We start from the raw sequence: 14,062 nt of genomic DNA on the forward strand, positions 1-14,062 counted from the left end.
TTAAAAAGAGAAGAACTGGGAACATTTTATAAGGCACCTTTTAAATGATAGGGCTTATGGTGTCAGTCTTATTTCATGAGCATTTGTGAATTACTGAGAAAGTCTAGTGATTTTTTTTTTAACACTGTTAGGCAATGAGAGGCAAGATTTATGTGGTTGCTCCAGATGGTTACTGTCTAAAATGGCCAAGAGCAGACAAGTACTTTACTCTATATGCTAAAGCTTTATTTTAGTAAATTCTGCTCTAGTTGTACTATCTGAAGCAACACAATGTGTACTCTTTCATTCACACAGGAGAATTATTTTTTTTAATATTTATTTTTTAGTTGTAGTTGGACACAATACCTTTATTTTATTCATTTATTTTTATGTGGTGCTGAAGATCAAACCCAGGGCCTTGCACGTGATAGGCAAGCACTCTACTGTTGAGCCACAACCCCAGCCCCAGGAGCATTATTTTTATTTTTTAAAAAGTTCTAACTTTTTAAAAACATTTTCAGAGGTAACATTTAAGTTAGTCATTATCCTCTAATAGATTTTGTTTTTCCTCACTTGATATACCTTGAGTATCTTTCCATATTACACAGAAAATTTGGTCTTGAGGTTGTTTTTTGGCGGGGGTACCTGGGGATGGAACTCAGGTGTGCTCTACCACTGAGTTACATCCCCAGCCCTTTTTATTTTCAGACAGGGTCTTGCTAAATTGCTGAGGCTGGCCTGGAACTTGCAATCCTCCTGCCTCAGCCTCCTGAGTTGCTGGAATTACAAGTGTGTACCGCAATACTCAGCTATGATCTCATTTCTTTTACAGCTATGATAGCAGCTACAAGTATGACTGTGTTGTGATTTTCTTAACCTATTTCCCACTGATGGACATTTGGGTACATTCTGATGATCTAATATCTGAGCCACGTCTTGATGCATTTGTATATTTCCACTGAACAAAATTCTTGGAAGTGTAAGTAATGGGTCAAATGGCATAGTGTGCAGTTAGTCATTAATATATATCTCCAAAGTAATCCTCCAAAACAAAATACAAGTTAAGTTCACAAGGAGGCACTAGAGTGTCTATCTTGCAAATCCAAGAAGAAACAAAGGTCTCCTTGATATTTTAATTTTCATTTCCTTTTCTTTTATTTGTGAATTACTTATTCATGTCCTTGCTATCTTTTTCTGTTGTGCTGTTCATCTATTTCTATTACATTTGTCTTGAAAATAATGATGAGAGTAACTTTACTATAGCTTATAGACGCTGGTTAGCTATAAAATACTAAGGACAAATTACTTTCTCTGGCAGTTAACTGTACTTTTTAAATAAAAAAGGTAGAAAAATTAGCTTATCAAATATAATTTTAGACTATAAAGAAATATTTTAAGCTTATTCTAATTTACCTGCATTGTATTTGCCTTGAAATGACCTAAATTCAATCAGGGCTTTCTAAACAAAAAATTTTCTTGGAATCACAAACTCTAAAATACCTAACTAAGTAAACTGTTTAAGGCTAAGAGGATGTAAAAGAACAATAACAAAAAGTCTAACTACGCAACAAAAGAAAAGTCTATATGTATAAATTCTGGTCATTTAATCCATTCTTCTTTAAGAAATAATCAAATCCCTAAGGTAGATGGGGAAATGGGCAGAAAATTCAAAAGTGTTCTGCCTGCCCGCAGGGTAGACTCAATTTTGTTTCCACATAAAAATTCAATTACCTTAATAGAAGTGAACAGATTTGGTTGTTGTTGAGGAAATTAGATTATATAGTGACATCCTACAAGCCTTGCTGTGGGACAGGTTCTAAAGTCAACCACAGATTATCTTCCCAGTCACTGGTTATCAAGTAAAGATAATTTGGGTGAATAACTTTTATAGGCATTTATGTGTTTTTTAGCACATATATTCTTCTTTCATAATTTTTAGGGTTTTTTCTCTTCTCTTCCTTTTCCATTTTTGATCAATGTCTTAGCCAGTTATTTATACTATGGACTATGTATAATACTAAACAATGTAGCAGTCTATAAATGTAAATGGGATTTTTCTTCCATGGTGTCAAATTAAACCAGGTTTTCTCAACCTGGACAGAACTGACACTGGGATTGGATAATTCTTGGTTCTGGTTCTGGGGGGCTAGGGGGTCTGTCCTGTGCACTGCAAAATAGTGAGCAGTATCCATAGTCTTTACTTACTAGAAATCAGTAATAATGTACTACCAGTTGTGACAAGTATGTCCACATAGTTCAACGGACCCTGGGAGAGCACAAATGCCCAACCTCCACCAGAGAAGAGCCACTGAATTAATCTGGTTGGTGGGATAAGATTATATATTCTATTGTGTTTGCCTATATTTGCTCATTTTTCTATAATGGAAATTAACTTTTTAAAAAAGGCAACAGAGGAAACTAAAGAAATTATAATGTCAGCCAGAGAAAAAATTCAAATCTAAATTTTTCAGAAAGTACTATTCAATTAAAAAAAAAAATCACCACTGACCCTTTTGGAATGTGTTTTTTCCAGGTCCCAACCCTATGGCTCATGAAATCAATTTAGTAAGTCAGGATAAACATTCAAACACAGAAAAATAGAATATAATAGAAAATGAGAGATTACAAAAGAAGAAACCAGAGTATTATTCAATAATTTTTTTATAGTTATATACTATTGTGATATAAAAATGTATTACTGTGGGTTCTAGTCAAAAACGTTTGAAGATCAAATTTACTTGATCAAAGTTATTCCAACTTTACATCATTACAAATAGCCCAAAGTAATAAGAAGTGATTCACAATAAGCTAGAAAAGAAACAGCAGGGAGGATAATTCTTAAAATTCTGAAAATCAGACAAAGGAAAAGGGCTAAAAATCACATACTACAAAATGATCACAACATGGAAACAAGTAACCAAGGACACTAGCCAAAGTGTTTCTTACTAAAAGTAAAGTAAACCAGGTATGGAGACAAACATGGAATATTCCAATGACTTAGGAGGCTGAGGCAAGAGGATCACAAGTCTGAGGCCAGCCTCAGCAACTTAGCAAGACCCTGTCTCAAAATAAAAAAGGCCGGGGATGTAGCTCAATGCTAAAGTCCCCTGGGTTCAATCCCCATTACAAAAAAAGAAAAGTAAAAGGCAAGATTTATTCTGCCTTCTGTATATTCCCCCTTCTGGATTGTCCATCTCAAGAATCAATGTAACCAATTGGTTCTGGTAGACCCCAATTAAGATTACATAAAATTAAAATATGATGGCATAAAAGACTGTAGCTTTGTTAATTTTTTGCCCAATTTAAAAGAAAGAGGTTTAAGCTTAAAACTTTTAACATAAATAGCAATAATTACAAAGGAATTTCAGGAGTTTGTCTTATTAAAGCAAATCTGCCGCAGTCTGGCTGGGCACAAGTCACGAGCCACTCAAGCAGGAACAAACTTTATTTCCCAACTCCCCTGAAAGCCACCCACAGGGCGTTCTCCGGGACACACCACACACCAACTGGAACTCCCTCTCCTGGAACTTCCCCCACCAACTCGTACTCCCCAGGCACTCCAAACTGGGGGGGGGGGGGCCGGACACTAAAGGTCTAATATACAATTGAATCAATCCAGCATCATCTTAATGGCTCCCCTCTCAACCATTACTTCTGGCAAAATGCCAGGGGCCATTCTGACTTAGCTGTGGCTCTCAGCATTTCCCCCCTTCTGTTTAATTAAACACCAAGCATGTGGCTTAGGGACCGTGCCTGTCTTAGGTTGTCCAATACTACACAAATCTTAGGAGGATTTGTATCAAAATACTTTTTGCTGTTAAATGGCATTATTATATATATTTGAAAGCATCTACCTCTTTTAAAACAACTAAGTTTGACTAACATGTCCCAATATTCTTAATTAGCAAGGTGTAATTTTTAAGATAACTCATATCTTCATTTAAAAGGTATAATGTTATCCTTCAAAAAGTCCTTATTTACTTAAAATAATTTTAAGTTACAAAAGCCTCATTTTTTAAAGAAATCACTTTTTCTCCTAAGATTCTTACCTTTCCATTTTATGCAGTCCCACAGATTTATTAATTATTGCTTTCAGATACAGCATAGTACTAAGACATATCATGCAGCCCCCAGCACTAAAACAAATCAATTTTAGCAGCAGTAATTCTCCATAGAGTACCACTTTCTAAATGAGGCAGATAAACATCTGCAAATCCAGTAAATCTATTCATAAAGTGGATCATCTTGAAGTAGAAGCAAATTCATGAGTATAATAATGCTTGCTTTTGGTACCTCACTTATTTTCCATTGCAGATTACTTCAGTGAGAAACAATACCAACAGCAAACAAAGCTCAAAAGAAAAACCACCACAAATTTCAAAACGATGCTGTTAGTATAAAAAAAGAAAGTTCAACACATCTCAAAGCGCTGATCAACACCATCATGCATCTAATGCTGAGGGTTAAAGCCCAATGCCCAGTATTTAACTATTTGATCTTCACAGATCAAGCAAGGACTTTAAATCATCTCACGTGCAACAGTGTTTGCATAGCACCCCATTTTATCCATGCCACAAAATGGTAAATTTAGTAGTTACCAATAAATAAGTTGGGGGTCAAAGGGACTAAAGCCTTAGACTGCTCTTTATCATAAGATATCCTCAGACAAACCTCCCCATTCTTCATTCTGGCTCTATAAAATTAAGGAGCAGAGAAAAACTGGTAAGTGGCTGATTTTTTACAGAAAAAAAATGCCATGCTATTATTTCCTTTGTTATTATACATGTATGTGTTTATAAAATAAATCCAACTACATCATCATACTCCACTTCACCCCCCCAAAAATCTGGCTTAAATATATATGTGTATGGTGGGGGTACTCCAAACATTGTAAAGAATATCTATCAATAGGGCTGGGGTTGTAGCTCAGTGGTAGAGTGCTTGCCTAGCATGTGTGAGGCACTGGGTTCAATTCTCAGCACCACATAAAAAATGAATAAATAAAATAAAGGTCTATTGACAATCAAAACTATATATATATATATATATATATATATATATAACCAATATATATATAACCAATTTAGCAACCACAACAAGTTATACTTTAATAATTTAAGAGTCAACTTTAGTACCAGTGGCATGTTAAGATGAAATGTTTAAAATCCCAACAAACATTAAAAATTGGAAAATGGGCCAATTTCCAGGCTTCCCCCCAAAATCTAATCGTGTATTCACACAACCAAATACCAAAAGAACAAGCACAGAGTTCAGTCTACAAATGCCAAAAATGGTCCCTTGTTTACTAAGTAATTAACCACAATGAAAAAGGTAACATTATTCTTTGATTACTTATGCTGATATTTTAGCAATTATTATTTAAATATGCATTTGTTTTATTCTTATTAATGTTTATGCTGACAACCTACTTGAGCCAATGACAATCTGTCCTGTTTGCCTATAAGATGAAAGACTATCTAAATTATGTAACATTCATATAAATTGGGTAAATCTAATTCTTAAGGATAGAAACATTTTACAAGCTAAAAAAGAACTAAAAACCAAAATCATTCTGTGATTTCATTTATCTTTAAGCCCAACAGATACAAGTTCATTTTAAGTTGAAAGTTTTTAGAGCTTAGAAATAACCCAAATAAAAGACCTGACACTAAATAGAAAAAAATCACAATGCATAAAGAATTAGATTAAGAGCTGGGGTTGTGGCTCAGAGGTAGAGGGAGTGCCTGGCATGTGTGAGGCACTGGGTTCGATCCTCAGCACCACATAAAGTAAAATAAAGACATTGTGTCCACCTACAACTAAAAAAATAAATACTGTAAAAAAATTAGGTTAAAATAATCAGAACTTCTGCTACAAACTTAAGGCTGAATTTAATAAAGTATCGTATAGCCATATTTACAATTTTAGAAGTAAAATCACTTCATGACACTGACTAATTGAATACTACACCCCAAACAGCAAAACCAAAATAGGTAACATAAATTTAAGCATTTTGATAAATCTAACAAGAAATAATTTGAAAAATATTATTTATATCTACATAGTCAATAAAAATTTCTTACCACTGATAGTATGAACAACAAAAATCCCCAGACTAAGAGGCTAAAGATGGCATTTATATTAGGAATTATACTTCTATAGTAATGCTTTTATCCCCTAGTACATTAAATACTATAAGATAAACATAGCATCATTGTCATATATTATAAAGTACATAGTAATTTCCCAGTATCATTTAAAAAATAATCCAGGGCTGGGACTGTGGCTTAGTGGTAGAGCACTTGGCTAGCACATGCGAAGCCCTGGGCTCCATCCTCAGCACCACATAAAAATAAATAAGTAAAATAAAGGTATTGTGTCCATCTACAACTAAAAAATAAATACTAAAAAAAAATATTCCAGGCACAAGGAGATATCAGTGCCTTAAACATCTAAGGAAAACATTAAAAGTAAGAAGCTGAACTTCAACAACTTTCAAAATGTTTTAAATGTTTAAAGCAAATGTAATTAATCAGAAAATGATGAAAAACTTGGAAGAAATACCAGGTTCTGATAGAACAGAATATAAGTCCATAATAATGAAATACAAAAGTGACCAAGGAAAAAGACAAATATGAAAAATTCCCAATTCCTCATCCTGGATTCTACCTAATATTTAAAAGTTTGTTTAGTGAGCAGCAAAATAAGAAAGTACTAACTTTAAAACCAATTTTATAACCATATAATATATGCTTATAGTCAGCACACCTGATGCTAAAAATAAAAATCTCCAAATATAATCACTGTGGCAAACTGTACACAGAAGGAAAAGGGTCTGTTCTCATTCTACTACTGAACAGCAGATGGTATGAGGACTGCCAACAAATTCTGCACTTTTGCAGGTACCCTAACTATTCTTTTGATAACTACAAGATAATTAGGTGCACAAGGCACTGTTGTCACCTCAGCTTACAGCAACCCCTACCATTGAGTGTTGCAGTAGGTTTCCCTAGTAGTTCCCTCCTCTCCAGAGGCCAATAGTAAAGAAATTATAATGGAGAAAGAGAGTAAATCTTCTCTCATTTCATTACCTTAAAGCTTGCCATTTCTGTAAAAACAGAAATGCTAAAAAACTGAATTTAAAGTCTCCTTTAGTAACTGAAAAAAAGCAAGAACTGACAAATACATGTGTAATGCACAATGAGGGGGGCTAATATAAGCTAGAAATACAAAACCATACTTTCAATGCTTCTGCAAAATACACCTGTGAATCAAAAAAAATCAACTTTTTATATATACATACATATACACACACTTAACAACTGCCTTAATGAAAACACACTACATTGTTTTTTTCTATTTACTGACCCTTTCTTATGTTATAAACTTTCTATATGATAAAAACCACAATTGGCTCTAAGGCATAATTCCATTTAGTACCTGAATTAAGCTATCATTAAATTTTTTAAAAAAGGTAGACTTATATCAATATGAAATTTTAAATTTCAGAAACAGAAAGTACATAAGTATCAAATACATGCATGGTTACCCCAGGATGACTGAAGTAATTAAAAAGGGAAGGGGGTTATTATGGTTCTGGAATATGGAGGTAAGATGAGAAAACATTAGTTTTATAGAACATGGTTTGCTATTTAAGAAAAGCAAAGTATGAATACTTTTTAGCTTTATTAATATAAAACTAGAGAGTTCTACAAAAAGTCTAATTGGAAATCCCTACCACTTGCTTGGCTACATTTGTACTTAATGGATATGAGGTGAAAATATGAACCAATTTGGAATGAAAATGCTGTAATCTCACAGTCAACTCCCAATTAAAAAGGAGGTTGGTTGTCTTAAGTAATTCAAAACAATGGATGGAGAGTTCTCAACTTGCTGTAAGGTTTAGCCAATATTTTCTCTTTTTATAATAGTCTGTCCTAGTAGGGTCCAAAACTGGGCCATCAAAAATAAGCTTGACCAATAGACCATCTCTAAAGTGAACCATCCATCCATAGATAACTGAGTTGATGTGACTGACACATATTTCAATCAATAAACTGCACATGGATAATACATGCCAAGCATGCTCTGGGTAACTACCGAAACTCTAAGAAGGATGACTGAGACTTCCCTAGCAAGAGCAAAACATGCTAGTGCCTAGTCAGGAAAACAAGTGACTTACCTCCTGTAGTAGATCAGCCTGCTCAATTGCTTTAAGGACATTTTTCTTGGATGTTTCCTGAACTTCCCCTCCCAAAAGAAACTCATCCAAAATAAAATAAGCCTTCTCGAAATTAAAGATGATATCAAGTTCACACACCTGAAAAACAAAAACAATACAAACAAAATCCCTCAAACTGTTAAAACTTAAGCAAGCCAAAGAAATCTGACCAAAGTGAATCAATTTTAACTCTTTCTAAAAATAGCAATCACATTGACTAAGCATCATTAATTTAAGTAAGCATAATTTTCAAATTTTAAAGTACTTGAAAAAACAATGCATACAAGATAAATAAGACATGTCTCTGCATACTCTCAATGTGAGCAACTTAGTAATTTTCTGCTCTTAAAACTGATCTTTAAATACTTATTTCCTGGGTTATGTGATTAAACTGCTAACCAAATCTGAATTCTGCACTAAGCACTACCATGATATTAATGTTTACAGTCAAGAGTCCTTTCTGTTGTACTATTTTAAAACTCATTGTAACCATCATAATTAAATGAGTAGGTCTGTATGGCCAATGACCCTGTAAGTTAACTGAGTAGACAAACTGAGGAAAAAGTTATTATTGCTTTCTCCCTGTAATCCCCAATATATGCAAATAATAAACTTGTTAGGAAAAAGATTATTTTTTTAAAAAAAGGAGAGAGATGGTATTCAATTTCTTAAAATAAATACTCACACTGCCAAAATACTTGTCAAGTAATTCCACATAACGATGAATTATTTCCAGGGTAATTAGTTCATTGTCCTGATCCTCAATAGCGCAGCAAAAATACAGACTAGCATATCTATAACAAAAAACAAATGTGGAAAAAAAAGTTACCCCTATAATCATGTTTTCTAAATATATTTTCATATTCTATTGTGGAAGGTCTCATGCTATAAACATGTTTATTTCTTTTCTTACAACAGTACAGAATTTTTTTCTCCTAGACTACAAAAGTAATAAATGCATGAGATATTTTGAAAAACACAGGCAAAAAGAAAAAAAACAACACTAAATCATACCATCTAGAAAGAGTAACTGATTTTGCTCTTTGTCCTTTCAGGATCCTTTTTATGAACATTTGAAAACAGTTGACCCAGGTTTTTCTTACTACAAAATCTACTAAATTAGAGCAAAATACACCGGGATTAATTCAAACTACAAGTAAACAGCAAGTAATATAGATCTTTCTACTGAAGGACTTATTGAGGTCATTGCCTTGGACATTTTACTGAAGCATAATATATACACAGAGAAGATCTCAAGTCATAAAAGCTCAATGAGTTTTCAAAGTGAACCCATTTATGTACCAGCACCCAGAACAGAATAGTACAGAACCTGAAGACCCTCTTCTTGTCACAACCTCTCATCACTATAGGCAATTGTAACCACTATGTTATCCTCTAACAGCACAGAATAGCCTTATTAAAGGAGGTTTCTAGGATTGTGGAATAATGTCCACCCCACAAAAAAAGAATGACAGCTCCAAGTTATTATAGAAGTTTGAGAAATAGAACAGAAAGTTCTTATTACTTAAGGGAAACTTGAGACTCATCCTCAAATTTTCCCACTTCCACACTGTTGAATTAAAGAGGAGATTCTTTACCAGAGAAGACAGAATAAGGCTGGGACACTTACTCTCCTCCGAATCAGGATTCTGGCACATGGAACTGGGTTATGCCTGATCCCCAAAAAACACACTTACCTTGAGGCATAACAAGTCCTTTAGGGAGGATTAAATGAACATTTCAAAATGGTTTAAGTGTACTTAAAGCTTTTGAAAGGAAAAGAAAATAAAAACCTAAGATATTCTAAACAAGTCTCGGTTTAGATTGTACTTTTCAATGAGGAGCACTTATTATTTTTTAGAAAATATGACAGGCAATTACTGCTTATAGTATAATGTGAAATAATATAGAGAAAATATACACAACTTCAGTTTTAAGATTCAATGAGTCCCTGCTCAGTATAAAAACAACCTATTATTTACACAACACTACTAATTTCAATATTATCAAAACCATTTTATCTTATTGGATCTTTTCTTTTTTTAATATTTATTTTTTAGTTGTAGTTGGACACAATATCTTTATTTTATTTATTTTTATGTGGTGCTGAGGATCGAACCCAGGCCCTCACACGTGCTAGGCAAGCGCTCTACCGCTGAGCCACAATCCCAGCCCCTTATTGGATCTTTTCAACAGCAAGTACTATCATCTTTGATCACACACAAAAAAACAAAAATCAATGAAGCCCAGAAAACTACTGTGACAAGAAACTGGTCTCCCTCCTTAACTCCAGGTCCTTAACCCTCTCACTAGACTCCTCTGTCATACGTATCATGTCTTTATTTTTTTCCAATTTATTTATTTATTTTTTAAATTTGTTTTAATGAGTTATTCATGACAGAACTAATTTTGACACATTGTACACAAATGGAGCACAACTTCTTATTCCTCTAGCTATACATGGTATAGTCACACCACTAGTATAATCACACATGTATATAGGGTAATAACGTCTGTCTCACATCATGTCTTTTTGCATGTCCTAACTTCTACCTAACTTCCATTTTTTGAAAGCTATTTAAAATGGTGGGTCTCCCGTAGTCACATAAAGTAGGCATCTGAATGTATTTGTTTATCACCCTGAAGGGAATCAATCATGAAGACATAACAAGGCAGGGCTTCCAACTTTAACAAATGATTTCTCTCTTTCCCATCATTACCCTGTTTTTGATCATCTGTTCAAAAAGCAAAGGAATATTCCAACTCTAAGTTCTTCCTAATCCATGCTCTTTAGTAGAATTTTGAATTTGGAGAAATTCACAGAAATGATAAATAACATTCCCTGAATTAAGAAAACTAAAGGGGCTGGGGTTGTGGCTCAGAGGTAGAGCACTTGCATACCATGCATGAGGCACTGGGTTCAATCCTCAGCACCATATAAAAATAAAGCTTAAAAAAAAAAGAAAAAGAAAAAACTAAAGATTAAAAGGACTCACATAAAAATGGTACATTAAAAACAAGCTATGCTAGCTGATGTGAACAGAATACCAAATAATTCTATTACACAGCATTTACTAATAATTTCCAGTAAAATTCCTTATTTTCAAGATTTCCTCAATGCTGGTGTTATATAATCTAATGGCTGCACCATCGTTACTCCTTATCTACAGTACTGCCTTTTACAAATACTTAAGATACTTATTTACTTAAATATCACTCAAAGGTCTGAAATTATAGAAATCATTCAGAAGCATGAATTTAAACACCAACCAATAATGTTTTCTGGTAATAGGGATAGACCCAGAGGCTCTTTACCCCTGAGCTACATTCCCACCTCTTTTTTTTTGGACAGAGGGTCTCAATAAAGTCTGGCCCCAAACTTTCCATCCACCTACCCTCAATATCTGGAGCCTCTAGGGTTACAGACATGTGCCATCATACCCAGCTATGGAATATTTTTAAAAAGAGGAACAAGTCCCACCAACACTATCTAAAAAATTTTGGTTTGGGTACTGGGGATCGAACCCAGGGCCTTGTGCATGCAAGGCAAGTGTTCTATCACTGAAATATATCCCTGGCTCTCTAAATGTTTACTTTCATTAAGAATGGAAAAGAGGGCTGGGATTGTGGCTCAGTGGTAGAGTGCTCACCTAGTACGCGTGAGGCACTGGGTTCGATCCTCAGCACCACATTAAAAATAAAATAAAGATATTATGTCCATTTACAACTAAAAAATAAATATTTTTTTTAAAAAAGAATGTAAAAGAAGCTGTCAAATTAATAAATTCTTGGGCTGGGGATGTAGCTCAGTTGGTAGAGTGCTTACTTTGCATGCACAACGCCACGGGTTCCATCCCCAGCAAGTGCGCGCGCGCGCGCACACACACACACACACACACACACACACACACAATATTTAATGAATTCTTTTTTTCAGATGAACAGAAAGCTATCAGGATCATAAGCCTTTTCAGAAAGTTTAAAGAAGGAAGAAACAGAAGTCTGGCTCCAAACTTGAGTCCTCACTCTAAATGAGGCACTAAATGTTAGCTAAGGCTTCCGCATATTTTACCATTTTAATCTTCACTACCTTACCAGAGATACTATTATTGCTTGAGTTTATAGGAGATCCAGGCTTGAGTAATGTACCCAGAACAGCAAATTTGACCCCACAGCCGAATTTTACATTAAAAACCATAACCAGCAATCGTATTAAAATAAACCTGCACCTGGTAAAAATTAAACTATGCTCAAAGCAGTATTTTAAGAGCTTCAAAGGAGAGAACTAAAAAAAAGTCATACTGATTTTAGTAAAAGATTACCAAGAAAACCTGAAGTGTTTTCCCTATTTTTAAAATCCAAATGGTTTTTTTTAAAAAAAAAAAAAAAAACAACATTTTTAAAAATTCAATAATGAGCTCATTTTGTTCTCTGAGTACATATTTGTAAGTCTAAATCTGAAGTGAAATTAATAATAGACTAGTAAGAAGAAAGGTATGTTTGGTTATTTTTAGCACGGTGGATTAAGGCTTACTCTAATTACTGGCACTCAGAGAACATCTGAAAGTGCCTATTCTTATATTCAAACACATGACTTCTCTGCAGTCAGCTAAATTATCAGCTGACTATGGGTGAATGTAGCTAAACTATTCTCAATACCCACTAGTATGTCATTAAGAATTCTTTTGTGGGGCTGGAGATGTGGCTCAGCGGTAGCATGCTCGCCTGGCATGCGTGCGGCCCGGGTTCGATCCTCAGCACCACATACCAACAAAGATGTTGTATCTGCCGAAAGCTAAGAAATATTAAAAATTCTCTCTCTCTCTTTAAAAAAAAAAATGTTAAAAAAAAAGAATTCTTTTGTTAGTAAAGAAAATCAATAAGTACCCTTTAACAAATTCTCAAGCTAGTAATGCATGAACATATTTTTAAATTAATTTAAGAAGACTAATCCAATGTCTCCTTTATAAAGTGCTGCATAAAATAGGAATCAGAAACATACAATATTCTGTCTTCAAGAGATCTTTAAGAGTATCTACTTTAGGGATGAGGAAACAGAGGCAAAGTGACTTGCTTAAAGTCACAAAACTAGCTAATAGCACAAATGGACAATTCAGGTCCTCAGATTTTCAGTCTGTCTTTTCAGCTATATTTTCCTTATCTCCCCTATAGCTCCCCTCTCCAAAGGGAAATCTATATGCCAAACACTTGGAATGAAGAATGTGTATGGCCCAATTTAACAAAAAGGACATAAAAAACCTCTGCTGATATGAACAGCAAAAGAGCTGTTTGAACAGCAATGCATGGTGGCGCATACCTGTAAATCTAGCTACTCTGGAGGCTGGAGCAGGAGGATTGCAAGTGCCAGGCCAGTCTGAGCAACTTAAAGAGAAACTGTCTCAAGGTAAAAAAAAATTTTAAAAAATAATAAAACGGTTGGTGGTGCTGCAGACATGGCTCAGTGGCAGAGTGCTAGTGCAAAGCGAGGGGTTAAATCACTAATACAAAAAAAAAAAAAAGTGCCTGTTCAGAATTTCTCAGGAGCTAAGCAGTAATTCTCTGGTTTAAAAGGCTTTTTCATCCAGTTAGAGCAGTGAAATCAAATCACCTGATAATATCAACAAAAATATATGAGGTGGTAAGAAGATGAAATGGGGGAGTATATAGAAAAACAGATTATAAATTCCATGTTTTTGGGCTAGGGATGTGGCTCAAGTGGTAGCGCGCTCGCCTGGCATGCGTGCGGCCCGGGTTCCATCCTCAGCACCACATACAAACAAAGATGTTGGGTCCGCCGAAAACTAAAAAAAAAAAATAAATATTAAAATTCTCTCTCTCTCTCTTTAAAAAAAAAAAATTCCA

At 34.4% G+C, this 14,062-nt stretch overlaps 1 protein-coding gene across 6 annotated transcripts in view; it reads right to left on the bottom strand.

The window, feature by feature from the left end:
* The window catches only part of AP1S2 (adaptor related protein complex 1 subunit sigma 2), a 28,333-nt gene that overhangs the window by 9,068 nt on the left and 5,203 nt on the right, over positions 1-14,062 (bottom strand). For 4 of the 6 annotated variants that reach the window (XM_081278353.1, XM_081278354.1, XM_081278351.1 and 1 more), the window contains exons 3-4: positions 8,886-8,994; positions 8,162-8,299 (exon numbers count right to left, since the gene is read on the bottom strand). In XM_081278353.1, the coding sequence (XP_081134479.1) occupies positions 8,162-8,299; positions 8,886-8,994 (247 nt within the window). Of the gene's footprint in view, positions 1-4,577; positions 4,673-8,161; positions 8,300-8,885; positions 8,995-14,062 lie in introns of all 6 variants that reach the window. The other 2 variants (XR_014020136.1, XR_014020137.1) reach the window with 1 other exon arrangement.

Source organism: Spermophilus citellus (genome assembly GCF_964194105.1).
Source record: "Spermophilus citellus genome assembly, chromosome: X".
Taxonomy (NCBI): Eukaryota; Metazoa; Chordata; class Mammalia; order Rodentia; family Sciuridae; genus Spermophilus; species Spermophilus citellus.